The 17,402-nt window shown below is 38.2% G+C and overlaps 1 protein-coding gene across 1 annotated transcript in view; it reads right to left on the minus strand.

Annotated features, from left to right (window-relative positions):
• astn2 (astrotactin 2) overlaps positions 1-17,402 on the minus strand; it is a 220,838-nt gene that overhangs the window by 169,195 nt on the left and 34,241 nt on the right. The window contains exon 2 of the mRNA XM_025061990.1: positions 12,074-12,261. Within this exon, the coding sequence (XP_024917758.1) occupies positions 12,074-12,261 (188 nt within the window). The remainder of the gene's footprint in view (positions 1-12,073; positions 12,262-17,402) is intronic.

The raw sequence follows: 17,402 nt of genomic DNA on the forward strand, positions 1-17,402 counted from the left end.
TGTTCTACGGGACTGGTTTTTACTGAACCGTCATGAGTTGTTTGTTCTCGTCTGTACCTGACGCTCGAGCTTTGTTGCGTATAAGAACATCAATGTTCCCCAGAGAAATCAATACGTTCTGAACAGAGACTATAGCCTCAAACTGGAGCAGGAAATGTTATAAAGTTGGGTCTTTATCAGTGTTCATCTTGACAACCCATATCGATTCAGTCAAACCAGTTTAATTTTAGCCTTAAAATCTATTCTTCCCGTTATCATTAAAATTTGAGGGCTAATTAGATCATCATCATCATCATCATCATCATCATCAGTGTCACGTGATACATGTGTTACCCTGGATTTTTCTTCCGCTCTTCATATGTAAGCGCCGACGTTGTTTTTGACAGTTACATCATCTGTCAGTTACAGACACTAAGATCTACAGTGTGAAATTTAACATCATCACACGTGTGAAAGAAAAGAGATTCGTTTAAACATTTGAAAAAACGCTTTAGCTTCTTTTAGCGACAAAGACATTGGAAAGTCGTTCCAATCAAGCTCATACCGTCAGTCAAGAGTAACTGCATGAGCATTTCGTTAAGAACCAGACTGTTCTTTTGTTCCCCTAACTCCTGGTCTCTCTCGGTAACTGTTACCCAGGCAACAGAAGAGACGGAGAGGAGAGGGAATGAGACAAGAAGGGGAAGAAAAAAACTGAAGAGAGGATCATGAGCCACACTTTGCCAAGATTTATCCCACATAGGTAAGCTATAAATAGTCGCATCAGTCTTTCAGTTACGTTTCAGTCATGTCTTAACAGAGATCATTTACTTTGGCCAACACAATTACCTGGAAGAACAGGGTTTTATTAGAGGTTTTCAAGCTTAGGTAATGAAAAGAAAAAAGAAAAGTGTCAGAATTTTAATGTGTTTCTTAGGGGTTTTTTTTGTTGTTGTTAAGAATAATACTTACACAAAACATGTCTAAAGTTGAAACAAGCCACAAAAACACATTTTAGAAACGTTTAAAAAAAATTAACTTTCAGATAACAGAAGGACAATTACTAGTTTCTTTCAGTATTGCTTTATAAAGGAGCACTTATTTTCCAATCATTGTCAGTGCTTCTGTTTAATCTTTTTTTATATAATTGCTAAATTATACTTAATCAGACACAGCCAAGTGGAGTTGAAATCCAAGAACTGCTAAACGACAAACAAGAACTTTACCACTCTGTATGACAAAATAGGACAATATGAACACAATAATCGAATAATCGACAATTTTCTCCAATCCCACTGGGAGACTGACAAATAAAAAAACTCTGTCTTACTACGAGGTGAGTGATTAAAACAAAGCCAGAGTTCTCCTTACATTCCAATAAACGATCAGTTAGCAGTTGCCCTCACCCTTTGAAGGGACAATCGATAAAGGTTAAGACTTCCCTTGCTGAATTGGTAGGATTCTTCCAGGGGAGTCAGATGTCAATACCTCTTATATTTTATATCTTGTCTTTTTTATTTTTTAACAACATTTTGGTCATTTCCAGTGATTGCGGTAGAATCAATGAGACAATGTGATTTAAATGACATTTAAAGAATATAAATGTCTCTGGACAGAATGAGGACATGGTCATTAGTGGACACTGTGGCGGAAATCAATGTGGTCGATAGGTTAAAGAAAAGCTGTGTCATTATGACCTGCCCTCTGATATACTAATACTATATTTCATGACTGCTTTGTCAATGAAACTACACAATCCAGAAGTGGGGTGAAAAAATGAAGCGGGAGAACGACGAGTGCAGATGTGAAACGTGAAGTAACACACTGCGTTCTGCAGTGTATATTACTTGTAGTAGACAAAGGGCGAAGGGTGAATCCAGTTCGAAACTACGATGTACGTGGGTTTGTAGTAACAGAACTGCAGAATGTGTGGCACTGCAAATGTACCACCAGTTTTTGACCACCGTGCCAATTTGCAGTGCCACAGTACCACCAGTTTTTGACCACCGTGCCACTTTACGTAGTTCAAATTTATTTATTTATGTATTTTATTTTTTAATGAGAGCCAGTCCATCTGCGTTGGCACGGATGTCGTTTCTTCTAATTATACCAGCGCTTTCCTAAAGCGCCTGCCAATTGTTTGAAAAGCCCACATTGTTTGCCGACACTGTTTTTAACAGCCAGTGAATGGGTGATAACTTGCAGCAGAACAGATCATCACATGTCACAATTGGAGGGGAGCAAGAGACGAACACAGTGTCTTTTGGTGTTGCAAAAGACACCAATTTATAATATTCTTAGTAGGATTTTACTGGCAGAGCTGAGTGCGTACTAGTGAATAACGTGGCCCATTGAGTTTTGTTTTGTTTTTGTTTTGACCATGGCTAATATCCCTGATCTTTTGCTGGAGATTATAAAACAAATCTAAATATGTCATCGACATATACAGACACATTAAAATTTGCCTTCAGCGATTTGTCCTACCTCTAAGAGCATTTTCAGAAGCTACCAAGGAAGAGTTTTTTTGTTTGTTTTTTTAAACGACCTTAGCTGCTAGGTTGCTAACTGTAAAAAAAGGTTAGGGTTTACAAGAAAGAATGATTTTAATTATTTTGAATTAAAAAAAATGCAGATATCATTTCATAAATCTGCAAACAACTAACGGGTCATACACCAACACATATCAGCACAGTCCTGTACTGTATGATCAATATTAATGTCCTCAGTTTATAGGCTAGCTGAAAAAGTTTTTATTTTTTTGCTTCCGCTGCGAGGTTTGAATTATAAAGACATTAAAGGTAAACATGGTTGGGGCAATATAGTGTTTTACAAAAGACTTTATCTGAGGACCCTGAGGCCCAATCTTGCAGATGGGGGACATTTACCAAGTGCCACTATCAGTGAGTCCAGGCGTATGTTCCAGGACAAGGACAAAAACAGTGCTGTTTTTATGAGAGCACAAAATAAAGAGATTCAAGGAACTTGCCTTCCGTAAGTGAGCTTTAATCTTCTTTTTTAACTCAATTACTGTGTTTCTAGGAAATACAACAGTACCAGTTAGGTCTTTATTTGCCCAAAGGCAGGTTTAAAGTAGCAAATACACTGACAAACATGTACCTGTCTTCTAATGATAACCTGCTGTAGTACAGTTTGAATACTTCCCATGTGTGTTTCACATTGAAATGTAGCATCACGTATAAAGTATATCATAAGGAATATATACTGAGGTTCATGTAGATTACGCAATGAATTAGTTAAAAAACAGTACACGTTATATAACTAAAAAAAAAAAAAAAAAACATTACTAATGTCCAATCCTTCTGACGTAGACTTAGAAAACAAAAACCTAGACACAAAAAATCCCTCTATTACATGTTATAATGCTCTACATGGTAGAAGACGCCAATTATACAATTAAATAGATTAAATAGAAACCTGCAATTCAAAACAATATAAGCCATTTAGGGATGTCCAATATGAACTTTTTGCCAATATCCGATATGCCCATATTGTCCAAACACTCAATTTCCGATTCAGATATCAACCGATACCCAGGCATTCGATATGTTTACCCCAAAAACTATTATTAGGTCATAAGACATTATCTAATTTTATTGTGATGCTTCCATTAATCAACATTAACAAAATCAATTTTGCTGAGCGATTCCAGCATATTTGGTGAAACCCAGGCATTGAGTTATTGGCTTTATTTTATCGGAGGAAAAACCGATAACAATTATTACCCATGTTGAAAATGTTCTAAATGTAGCATTGTGATCTCAGCACCACTTAAACCTCACTCTGTGACGTCTGAATCACTGAAGTGATACATAACCAGGACTAATGATAAAGAAAAGCAGCTTTATTAATGGCACAGAGGAATAATAAGCTCTGCGGACAAATCACCTCCTTTCTTCATTCTCCCCTCAAAGCTTCATGTCAGAGGCTTAAGCTACAAGCTAGCGCTAGTTTTAATTAGCCCTTATTCTGCATTCATGGCTTAATAACCTAGGAGTGTGCAGAATTACAGCGACCGGAAGGTGACTCAGACAATTAAAGTTTTGAGCAATTAAAATGCAACTAGATTGGAGTTTAATGTAATAATTGAAAGTGTCCTTAAACCCACAGTGGCGTTATGGCTGCCTTTGCCAGGGAACAATAAAAATTCATTTGTGTAGCCCCTTGATTCCAAGTGAGCCACTGTTGCCTCAAATGCATCGATGACCCACCACACTGATGTCATATATCACCAGTGACTGCTTAATTATAAGGGAGCCATTTCAAGCGTGTACTATATCTTCATGCATATCTATCAGGGCAGGAGATAAGAATAGTAATCCAGCCGTCCATTGTGTGAGTCTGGGAATATTTAATGGCCTTTGTCGAATTCTCAATTAAATAAAAGGAGTCAGACCCAGTTTGACGAAGGGAAGTTTTATATCATCAGTATTACAATTTGTCACTTTTGTTTTGGTGCTTGGCTGACTGCAGTATTTAACATCGTGTCCAGATACTCACGGGGACACGTCTAATTTCCATTTTGTGTTGTGCCGCGTTGCCAAGATCCTACAGAATAGATGATAATGCTCTGTAAGGTGGTTTATGAAGGGCACCGAACTGCCAGCCTTTATGGCATCTCATTTCGGTAAAATACTACCTGTCCTCCCAGTGAACTCAAACATGTCAATTTCTTTGAAAAATCCTCCGCTGTGATACACACCATATAAATGATAGTTGTTTTCTCTGAACTTCAGATGTTAAGTCCCGCTGCATATAGTCCTCGTTACAGATGAGAAAGAACAGCAAACTCCGCCATGATTCTTTGTTTTGGTTTCTGGAATCCATCCTGCACTGCCTCATGCATTCTGCATCCTGCCCGGAGTTTCTGGTGTGGAGAGAAAATTACTTTTCCCCTGTGTGATCTGCTTCACCTGTGGGGCTGCTCCAGTACAACTGAAATGTCTGATCAAACCAGCATTGTGAGACTTTCTGGGGGCAAAGTATCTGGTGTTCAGCTCAATGTCTGGCTCATGTCTTGATTTAAATCTTTCTTTCTCTGAGTCCTTTTTTTTATGTCGCTTTTTTGTCGTTTTTTGTGTCGCTGATGACTCACTGTTAGTGGAAAAAATCCACATTTGTTCAAATCTGTTGGTTTAATAACATTATTCTGGTGGCTTGATTAAAGAAGGTTAAAATTCTAGCAGTGACTTTGACATGGTGTCGCTGATGACTCACTGTTAGTGGACGGATGACTCTGATGTGATGATCCTCCTTTATTTTTAATTTAATTGAATTTTGTGAAACTCCACCCAGTTTTGATTTGTTTTTCTCCATTTTTGTAAATTGGTAATTGTAGCCCCCAGGTCCCACAGACACACACACACACATCAACGATTCTGCTTCAAAACAGCTTCACAAAACAATTTACAGACTGTAATTCTCATATTGAAAAAAGAAAATGGAAATTACAAAATCTGTGTATTTTCCCCACTGTGGGACAAAGAACAAAAAACAAAGAACAATCTTAAATTAAAATAAATTATACCTGATAACGTCCCCTAAAGCATTGTTTCCCAAGGTCTAGGTCACGACCCTCAGATGGGTCGCAAAAGTATGTTTTGGTGGGTCATCTCCCATCATCATGTTTCCCAGCAGTTTTACGAATAATGTCTATTGACTTGGGTCGCGAAGGTTTGTGACTTTTAAAATACAGGTCCCCAGAAAAAAAAGTTTGGAAAACACTGCCCTAGAGGATGCATGCCCCGCGATTTGGGTATCGTAGTATTTACCAAAGAATATTGGAACTGCTCCTAATGCATGACATGACTTTAAACGACATTTTCTGTTTTATTTGTCTCACAGTCTTCTTTGAAGAAGATTGAATCTAAAGCCATGCCCTGCTTCAATAACAACAAATAAATGAATATAATTCCCTTCTCTGATCCACAATCTTGCCACAATACTACATTTATAAGAATGTAGATGAAAACGTAAATACTGGTTAGATGTTGGATATTGTATTATTACTTGTATTTTTCTTCCCATCCATAGGACGCCTTCAAAAGTCGACTTCCCATTACAGACACCAAGGTTGACTGAAGACGGTGACCAGCAGCAGACTGGCAATAATTTACTGACTTGACACTGATCCCCAAAATTACTGGTCTTTCAGTGTGATTTACAGTCGCAGCTTGGCCACAGACAGAACATCCCCGAGGTACAAATCAAAAACACCCATGCGGCGACTAAAAGCAGTTTGACAAGAAAGCCAACGACAACAAATATAAACTCCTACAATAGCATCTAAAGTGCTTTGATGACATGATGCAAATCAAAGGGTTTCAGATAAAGGCTCCGGGGTAAAGTCAGTAAACAGTGGCTGCTGAAACTACAAAATGGAGAAAGGGGACAAAAAAAGAAATAAAAAGATACAGTAAACTGTAGCACGGCCGTTTATATGAAATCATTTGGGAGGCAGGGCTCCAAACAGAAATGATCAGAGGAAGGGAGCATTTCTGACTTTTGCCAACACTGCCTTAGAAGTTGACATGAAAAAGATTGCCAGTGAACTCGTTGGGGCAAACTTCTCATTTTGTTTGTTTGCTTAAAAAAAAAGGTGAACTTGTCAGGAACATTTCTGGAAAATGTTTGCAACATCAAGATCTCGCACTGATGGGAGTGTTTATAGTGTTGTTTCCAAATATACAACGTTAGACACACAGATGACACACTGTTATGATAGATGATAGACGACAATACAGGGAATCCTGTGTTGTTGTTGTTGGTGTTGTTTTTGTGTTGGCCCTCAGGCAATTTTAAATAGAGTATAAACAAATACAGACTAAGGTGACCTAAAATGTAAATAATAGTCATGGGGGGTGGAGCCTGGGGGGGCGGTCCCTGTAAGCAGCTTTAACAAAGTCACAGGCACCGCAGCATATCTCAGCAGATGCTCAGTACTTAGCATTTCAATTTATCGAATGTTGTACAATCTGTGCGAAATGTGTTGTTGCATAAGGTCTGCCATGCCATTACAGAAAGTAACACCAAAGACAAAACAGTACTTTGTGCCTGTCGGCTACTTCTGACACCGAGCAGCAAAGGTAATAGGTATGCTGTAACTGAAGGTAACATTTGTTGGGCTTCCTTTAGCATACTGACAGGATGCCATCAAAGTCGACCAATAAAGTAAAGGCTTACGAATAGTTACATTTTTATTCTACATTTGTTTCCATGGTAGGTAAACAGCTTATTACTGAAAGGCTGGGTTTTTTGTTAAAGTACATTGGCTATCCCTAATTCAGTAGGGTTGCACTAATAATGAACCGCCAACATCAAACATAACAATGTTCTCACAGAGCTACAGGAAACCTTTGAGCGATGAGGACATGCCCGTGAAACAGCTGTCCTTCTGAGTTTGCTTCAATAGATAGAATAGAGTCGTCTGCATATGAAAGGACATTTCAACCACAAAAAAAATCTGTCTAAAACTAAAACTACCAATTTCTAATTAAAAACAACAAGAAAAACAAATGAAACAGTTCCAGACAGAAGTATCTGATTAGAAAAGGATTTGTGGATGTTTTTAAAGACGACAAGGAAAGAGAAGAAGAAAAAGATAAAGAACCAGAAGAAGCAGAAGTAGAAGAAGATTTTTTTCCTAGTGGCAATTCATCAGAATCAGAATCAGAATCAGAATCATGAATATCTTATTGATCCCCAGGGTGAAATTGTTGATGAATATACTTGAAGTTTAAAGTTGAATCTTGAAAGTTTTTTTAGACATGCCCTCTTAAACCTTTTTTTATCCAATTTTTTTGGTGCTGCAATTTAAAACCCTCCTGCTCTTATAATAACAGAAGTGACTAAAGAGACGTCGACTTTTCAGAGTCTGGGAATCATGTGAGTGAAGGATGAAAGTGTATCATTAACCTGTTAGTTTTAGCACATTTTTATAGAAAAAAAATTGAATATCAACTGCTGTATTTGCAGGTCAAGGTAGAGACGCAGATGAATGGACCCAATGTCAATTTGACTTTTTTCTTCTTATTAAATTCTAATTATTTTCTTGACTTTTTTGTGGTTTGCCAAAAGATGCCTCAATGCCACACAGAAAGGCAGAAATAAGAGGGGGAAAAAAACCTTCCAATGAGGATGAGAAGACACAACAGCACAGAGCAAATAAATCAGCTGAACAGAAAACAGTTCTTTTGTGTCTTTTTAAAAATGACTACATAAATAAATCCTCCCCGTCCTGACAGATGCCATGTTTAATCAAAGGGACACATACAACACATAGTCAACGTTTTGTAACTCTCGTTTCCTTCAGTGATTAAGCAAATATGCTGATTGTAAATAATCACTTGTTTTGAAGATCTGCCAAATATAAATAATATTATATAATATATAATAACTAACAAAAAAAACAAAACAACATTAAGTATCATTTACTGTCAAAGACCTGGCTGTCAGTGTTTCACTGTTGTCAGTTTCAGTGGCTGTTGTAAAAAATAGACTTAAACAACAGAGAGCAATAAAATGTATGTCAGGGCAACAAACGCAGTATTTTCACAAAGAAGAAAGTGTCAGACAAAACGTCTTTGTGTATCTGGTCTGTAGCCTTGACCTCAGTGAACATGAAGGAACAGAAGAGCATGCTTCATTAGCCAGTAGTACACCGAGTATGCATTGTATTAGCCAAAAGTATGCTGTATACGATCTCGTCTAGGTAAACAAAGCTAACAGCGATCGTTCGCAAATCCACTCAATTTCAAAACGAGAATCTAGATTTTTAAAGCCAAAACTTTCATATACAAAATTAGTTTATAACGTCTTTAATTTAGTTTTTGCTATATCTCACGATATAGTGAAAATTTTGCGAGATCAGATTAAAAAAAAGTATGCGATGTACTGATGGAGCGTAAGGAGAACCGCGAAATAGAGAGGGAACGATCCCAGTGTTTCAAGGTGTCGTGGACTCATGGATATCAAACTCCGAAACAACAGAAAGCAACATGTTTCTTCGCTGTGTCACTTTTCACTGTTTCCTATGTCGGCGTGAAGCACAGCTCTCAAATGGAGGTGTCACCATCGTGCTGTGATAAAGGTGGAGCTGTGAGGAGACGCTCACACACACACACACACACACACAAGGTTCAAAATAGAACAAAAGAAAAGAACTAGACAACAGAGGTGTCAGCCACAAGGGTCCGCCGTAGACCATCGACTATTCTTCTACCCTGAGGTCTGAGGTTGGAGGCATTTACTTACACCAGGGGTCGCCAACTATATTTGTCGCAGGACTAGAATTTTTCTGGACAGACACCTTCCGGGCCGGACACTCAAATTAAATAATATAGAAATTACAAGCTTGTCTAACATTATTATTTGATGGTCATTTTGGAATGAAATTGTGGGCTGGATTGGATTTTGGTGTGCCAAAACTCTAAGTCTCTGATTCTACACAATTTTGGTGTGCCAGATATGGCCTGAGAACCACCAGTTGATGATCTCTGACTTGGACTAATTAATTTAAACAGTAAGCATTATTTATCACATATATCTCTTAAAGTATGTATGCAAAACTTGAGGCGCGTGGACCACATTTGGCCCGAAACAGCGTTTTATGTGGCCCACTAGAGCTTAGTGGTTGATGTTTGAAAAAAAAGCAAGGTTTTGTTTTAGGGGTATATACTAATGTTTACTGAATTAGTTAAATATATAGTCAAATACTGTGTCTTTATATATATATAACATGCATGGTGAGTATTTCAAAACTCTAAGTCTCTGATTCTACACAAGCGCATATTTACCATGAAGTACAACTCCCAGAATGCATTTTCATTTTATGACAAACATGGGACAAACAGGAACTTATCGTCCCCACAACTTGACTAACATACTTTTCAAGTACTAAGTCATTTTTATTACTAACAATACTTTAACTTTGTCCGTTATTTTGATTATTTCGAACTAAATATTTCCATAAGGAAAATGTTGTCGCAAGCTGTTCAAATCCTACACTTTTGGTTGAAGCACCGTCAGCACCACAGACATATTAATCCTGTGTGGCCCACAACTTCAGCCCGTCCAGTGATTGAGTTTGACGCCCCCTGCCTTAAAATGTGGACTTGTCGTAATCACTCTTCACCAGATTCTTATTTCTACTTCATCACTCTTTCATCCTCACAGATTTGCACCACAAACGCTACGAACAGAAGCTGAGGAAACTCACAGAGAGATAAGTCACTGCTTATCTGGAGAGTGTGATCGCACAGAGGAGAGGATTAACACGAGTACCGACACTGAGAGTGTGACGGACAGGTCACCGGTTTGCATAAACAGCTGAGTGCCAGCCAACGCATATTTGATGTTAGCACTGGATGGGTGCGTACAAAACTGAAAAATGATGGAAAAAAATTATAAAAAAACCCAAAACTTTTTCTTGGAAAAAATATTCCAATAATCTGCACCATTAATCAGGAGCAGCGTTCCACAGCTTGTTAAGCCAAATTGTGTGTGAAAATGAAATCAGATATTTTTATAACAAGCACCCATGATATTTATAATTAATTTAATTTTTTTTTCACTTCTCAATTACAAGTTTAAAGTGACCTTTTGACCTACAGCAGAACTTTAAGAAAAAAAAAACTAAGATGCTTAAATAGTTCCACAGTATTAAGGCTGCGAACCATGTCTGAAAAGGTTGACAACAGAGATGAATAAATAAAACAATTTTGGAGAAAATTAAATACTTCTGAAAATAAACACTCAGAGCTTTGCATTTATACCGGATTACCAAAGAAACTATATGGAATGCAATAATACTGGTATGGAAGTACTTTTTCAAAACCGAAATTCATAAAAAGATATCTCAGGTACAACAAGAACAAACTGCCACAGATTGTACTGCATTTGACTCTGACATTAAAATGAACAGAAAATACTCCAAGTACTACTAACATCGGGAATAATGTCATGGCTGAGGGTATCCAACGAGAAGGATTCATATCTGCAGACGTAGAAGTAATCGAGAGCATGTGAACTTTTTTTTAATCTAAAACTTTAAGCTGCAACTTAAAATAAATAATAAAATATAATAATAAAATATGAGAAGAAAAGATGAAGTACTTGTTCAAAAAACATCTTTTCATTTTCATAAACATTATATTAGAATATTGCATTAACGTTGGATTAGCAATGAAACTAAATGTAATACTGTTACTACTAAAGTATTTATGTCTACTGCACAGTACAGTGCAGAGGACAAAATGCAGACTTTTACTAACACTAACAAACAGCAAATGTAAATGAGAAAACAAATCTGCCAGATTCGATCATTCATTCAAATCCAACAACAATGAGCAGGAAAAAAAACTCCATTAGGGATGAATTGATTCTGGGCCGTTACTAATGTTTAAAATATTTTTCCCTAAATTTGTGCCACAGAAACATTACTGAACTATTTAAAGACGTCTTTTAGCTCTTCATCATACTGTCCTTGAATGAGGAAAAAACAAAAACAACCTTTAAGGTTAATTTTAGTTGACATTCGAGATAACCGTAATTCACACGACAAGGACTTTTCTGAAAAAAAAAAAACCTTTCTCTAAGACTGCTAACTAACCAATGAAAGCAGTTCTTCAGTCTTAGAAAATGATTTGAATGACTGACAAACAAAAACTTACTGAATGAGATTCTTTTTCCCAAATATATTTTTCTCAGAAATATAAAAATATTTCAAGTGAAACTATAAAAACAACTTGAACATGAATAAAATGTTAAATTACTACATTTTCCCAGTGAGGGTGTTGACATTGGCTGAGAAGTCTGTCAGTCACGTGGTTCAGGTGGAGGAAGGTGGGCAGGACTGTGTGTGCGTGTGGAGTCGGAGCGAGGAGCGATCCGCGGTGAATATTACTGATATTGTTACATTGTTGATTTGCTGTTTTGGCGTTGGCTACAGTCGACAGTAGCCTGGCTAAACAAACCGATTTCCCAATGGCAGTAAACGAGGCGAACATCGGACGATACTGATGCTCATTCAATACATCATGTTTTAATAATCAAATCCACCTGTTTTTCGTGTACTCACCATGACTGAGATGTGCAGCAGGTGCATGTGTTCGTGGAGGACGTGAGCGGGCTCCCTGGGCGTGGGCTGCGTCGCCTGGGCCACGAGCTCCGACTCAGTCATTGACACATGGAAGTACAGCGTCCCGTTCTCCAACCACTGCTGCTTCCAGTGCACCTGGGAGATGTCTTCACTCATCCCAGACATCTCTGCAGAAGACGGAGGGAGAGGGAGAGAGAGAGAGAGAGAGAGAGAAGAGCGGGTATCAGTGAGCCAGATCAACATTTAATCCAAGGAGCCAACACTGAAACTGTGTTTGTTGACATGACATTAAACTGAAAAACCAACAAAGCACCGGCAGAATGAACCACAGTTCAGCTCCGACTCTTCCATTATGCATTAGTATTCCACCCCGCTGCCGGTCCCGGAGCCACGGCTGGAAACCCTGAACCGTTGAATGTCTGGCCCCGACTTCTCAGGCTGCTTTACTTCTGTGCCGTTGTGTTGCTGGCTCTGAGAAATTTACTGTCGAGCCACTGCTGTGCTCAGACGCTTCGATAAAATCTTTATGGTGATTACCTTTTCATCACGGGCACGTGTCACAGATGAGTATAAATTCAACGGCTGTGAGTCTGTGAAGCTCAGTCAGGCATATTGAGATTAGCGCTGCAAATGATACTTGTCTAATTTGCACAAAACACTGTAAAATTAATTGCTTTAATGAATGCCTGGTATTAGGGACTCAACAGAAGAGCGAGGGATTAATTGATATTTAATCCCAGGAGACATCATGGAAGAAGAATCTGAGGTTATTTATATGGGACGGGGTCACAGTACAGGAGTACTGCGAAGCCTCACTGGAGCCTGAGAACCGTGAGACCTGACACAGAATTTGTCACAGGCGGCGGTGACAAGGGCGAGGCAGCTGCTGACATGGCCTATCAATGCCAGGCAGCAGATAACAAATGGCTTTGATTGCAGCTGGTTATTAACCTGCTGACGCCGGGTCAAGGGACACGAGCAGCAGGGGGAGTGAAGTGTGAGCTGGTGTCACAGGTTCTGTAATGCAGTGAGGAACAGAAACCTACGCAGCCAGCCATGAACCTAGAGGTAACAGTACGGGAATTTATGGGCATTTGATATTTTAAATACTCTGGGGGTCCCTTCAGGAAATTAGGGATTTTTAATGTTTTGGTATTGGGTTATTGTTAACAAAACCCAATACCAAAACTTTGTTTTGGTATTGGGTTATTGTTAACAAAACTTTGTTTTGTTATTGTGTCACACATTTTTAAAAAAAAATCTACATTGAAAAAATACAAATTTTTTTTTAAAAAATCTACATTGAAAAAATACATGTAGAGGGCAGTGTCACATGAACACGTCACCATAAACATTTATTCATCCACCACCATTTTTGTTTTTAGTTTTTGTCCAAAAGACTTTTATCACAGAAACAACGTGTCTGCAACAGAATGTTGATGACACAAGCAAAAACTGTAGCCGTCACTTCATCGACAAGAAATGATCCAGACCAAGATGAATGCAGAGAACCCGCTTTGAGACATAGAGGTGCACAGCGCCGGAGATGGAGAGCAGAGCGCAGAATTCACTACCTACAGCAATCCCTGTTTCCCCAGCAGCTCATCCTAGCCGCCAAAAGTCCATCCCTGCAAATTCATATGTTTCAGTGCAACTAATTTGACGCTAAATCAGAACTGTACTGCAGCTGAAGACGCTGATATTGAAATCTTTTTGAACCACCAACACAGCGATAGTAGAACAACTGTAGGTAATTGTACTACAGGGTTGGACTAACAAAAAACCTCAAGAAACTCTGGTCACCTCCTCTGCCACATGGTGTAGATCAGGGGTCACCTGGTAGCCCCTGTGGACTACCTAAGATGTTGTTGTTAAAATAAAACTAGTCAACAAGAGTGTCAAAAATTGATGAATCAAAAAAATGTTTGAATCAGTTCCACTTGCAGTGATATTCAAATGGGTGCAGTGACGATGGTAAGAAGACTGTCTACCATTGTATGTCCCAGAACTGATCATTATTACGATGTTCGGGAAGTCTGTATCAAACAAGTAGCTCTTCGTCTTACTAAGTGACCCCAGAGAAGCTCTCAGTTTCAAAAAGTTTGGTGACCCCTGGTGTAGATGTCTGAAGTGTCAACGGTCTGGGACCAATCAAAAACACGTTTCTAGCCCAACTTTGGTGACATCACAATCAGGGTACAGCCCTAAAGTTAATTTACATATTGGAGAGTTGTTATGAACCTTTGTTTGTCTATTATGTAGATGAAGAAGCAGAGTAGTTAGAGACAAAAGGTGTGTGTGTTCCTGTGTGTGTGTGTGTGTGTTTGTGTGTGTTTATTCTTTTTTTTTAATTTGTGGTGTAAGGCTTGTCATTGGGCATTCAGCCAGACTTTTGTGGGATATAGGTCCACTGCCTCAAGGTCTGCTTGTAAATCATTAGTGGGAACAATATTAATGTGCATACAGGACATTACTGTGAGCTCGTGTGTGTGTCGTCAGTGATGAGAGAAAGTGTGCTCCCAGCAAGGATGACGGTCGCCTGCTGATTCCAAACTGAGACCAAGGACAATTAGATCGGAACATATTTAACATTTCACAAACCAAAGAAGAATTATTCCGCGGATCACTGTTTTTTTGTTGTTTTTTTTTTTAATACTTGCTGAGTTAAATATGTAATTGGTTGTCATTTACTCCCTTGTTGTCTATTGGTTAATTGCACATCATGGAATGAAGTCAGGGCAAAGTCCCTGCTAATCAGACAGCATACAAACACTGGTGGTTTTAACATCGTGTTGACCTGCATGTCTGCATATACAGTGATAAAATAAGATTTAAAAATAAAAGTCTCATGACAGCAATATGGATGATCAACTATTTCAGACTTAAAGAGGAACTTTTTTTATATAACTGATCACAGAAGTGCCGTACGGGAGGTTTGAAAGTCTAACTTTCAAACACATCAAAGAAGCTTCGTGTTCCAGCACCAGTTTCATTCCATTAGGAAGTTTTTCTTTTTTTTAGTTTTAAGAACATTTTCAGGCTAATTATATTCTGATTTAAAAGGTTAAAAAAATCCTTAACTTTCATTAAAAAGTTTTGATGACTTTTGTTTAATCTTTTTACATAATCCAACATCTGATGTTAGCATTAAATGCAAGAATCAGTAACATAATTATTATGTGTGACTGAACACATCCACTGATTGTTGCTCTGACACACAGACCAATCATGTAATTTACACAGGTTGCAGGGAAACATTTTTCAGCTCATTTTGATTTGTCAAAAATAAAAAACAGGTTTGAAACACAAACGTTTCCCTGCTGACATTTGTCTTTATGTTCATGAAATGTACAGAAAACACATTTTCTGCATCTTTACGACTCCTTCTTACCACAATTAATCATGATTAATCATTAATTAATCCATAGCCAAAGAATAAAAATGTAACCATTTTACAGACCTAAAAATATTGTCCACATGCCCTGAAGTGGCTCAAATGTGATTTTGCTTTTTTTATTAGTCAAAGTTATTGTCCAACCAGGACGGCAGTAGCTGCTGAGAAAGCGGCAGCACTGACACTGAGGTCATCTAACAATGATGTATCACGTACATCCCTAACAAAAGAACAGTTCTGGTTTGGTTTTGCCTTTTTTTTATTCAGATGGAATGAAGACTAAATCCTGTAAAAGCTGCTCTTTCTTTCCACACGGCTTTCGCCACAGGCACTTAAGATATAACTAAAATCCTTTGAGTGAACACTGTGGGCAGAACTCTTGGGCTGGTTTAAATGCTTACTTTGAATTTTGCTGTTTAAGCTTTTTTTTTATTGTTATTTGTTGAGTTTGCCTTTGTATTTTACCCTTTTTGATTTTTACTGACTCCAGGCTCTCGGAGATGAATAGCTGCTGAAATGATGTGCGTAGCTTCCAGGAAGACATCACAAAGCAGACATAATAATATTGAGGAAAAAAAAAACATTCTCTTTAAGTAGTAGCATTATGAAATGATGGTGTGTACCTAAACAAACACTGCTGGATTCTGTGAGTTATTTATAACAAATACAGTATGAAGCAGCATTATTTCAGAACCAATTACTGGAGTACTATATAAATGTTCTCCACAGGGCACTGAAGGCGATGTAAAATACATATATAAATTAAATCATAAAAAAAACTTTGCATGCCAGAAGTCATGTGAGTACCATTACTTTAATGAGAGTGTATACAGGAAGTTTCCCACAGAAACCTAGGACTGCAAATCAACACATTCATAGATCTGAAGGTAAATTTAAAAACTAAGATACAAACTAAGATATAACAGTTGTGGTCGGTTCTTGGCTTTTGCAGTTCATAATTTACGAATTAAAATCAATATGCGAATTGAAAAATACAAGTTTAATTCTTTTTTATTTGGAGGGTTTTACTGTTGGCACTGATTGCTTCAAAACAGAACCTTTTTGACACACTGAAACTCCTACAACACTAATTTTTATTGAACAAGTGAGACAAAGTTACAAAATGGGGAAATTTCAAATAACTAATTTGCTGTGCTGCAACCCCCTGCTATAGCTCCCCCTCCCCAGGAGGGGGCCACACCCACACACAGGAAACCAGTGATACACAGAAGCCATTGAACAACTTCCTTGGATTTCAACCTTAACTCCAAACCCTTCAGGTAAAATCATCTACTCTCTTTGAATGTATGGAAATTCCCCCAAAACAAATCACAAGACTATGAAGAACATTAATTTCCATGGTGGTCGAACCTGAATGTAAATTTATTACTGACCAAATGAATGCTAAATGAACCGTCTCCAGAGTGCATTACCTGAAAATATCTGGAGTTCAGGACTTCAGTGGTTTTATTTCCACACCCCATGACAGTGACTGCAAAAAACTTTTACCATTTGTTTTTCTCATACAACATTACCCTCAGTATGGTATTCCTTAAGCCATAGCCTTAATGTCAAGACGGTCATTAAGAGGCCGTGCTGTGAGTTCATAACGACAATCTCTGACAAGGTTGAACAGGAACAACAACAGTCTTCCAGACACCAGACGAGGACGTCACCGCTATTGTAACGACTTGTCTAGAACCTGGGAAATGTTCATGCACAGGTCTTCGGGCCACCCGCGCTCTAATGCACATTACCAAAATGTTGGCGTTTGTCAGTTTAAAGGTGATCACAGCAGTGCTGAGTCAGTGGTTGTGGAGGCCTGACAGCTCCACGACAGTATGTCAGCCAGGAAACACGCACACGTCGTCAACATTTACTGTGATGAAAGCTGTCATCCTAGGTGTACTTCAC

This window comes from Cynoglossus semilaevis, chromosome 14, assembly GCF_000523025.1.
Source record: "Cynoglossus semilaevis isolate Cse_v1.0 chromosome 14, Cse_v1.0, whole genome shotgun sequence".
NCBI classification, from domain to species: Eukaryota; Metazoa; Chordata; class Actinopteri; order Pleuronectiformes; family Cynoglossidae; genus Cynoglossus; species Cynoglossus semilaevis.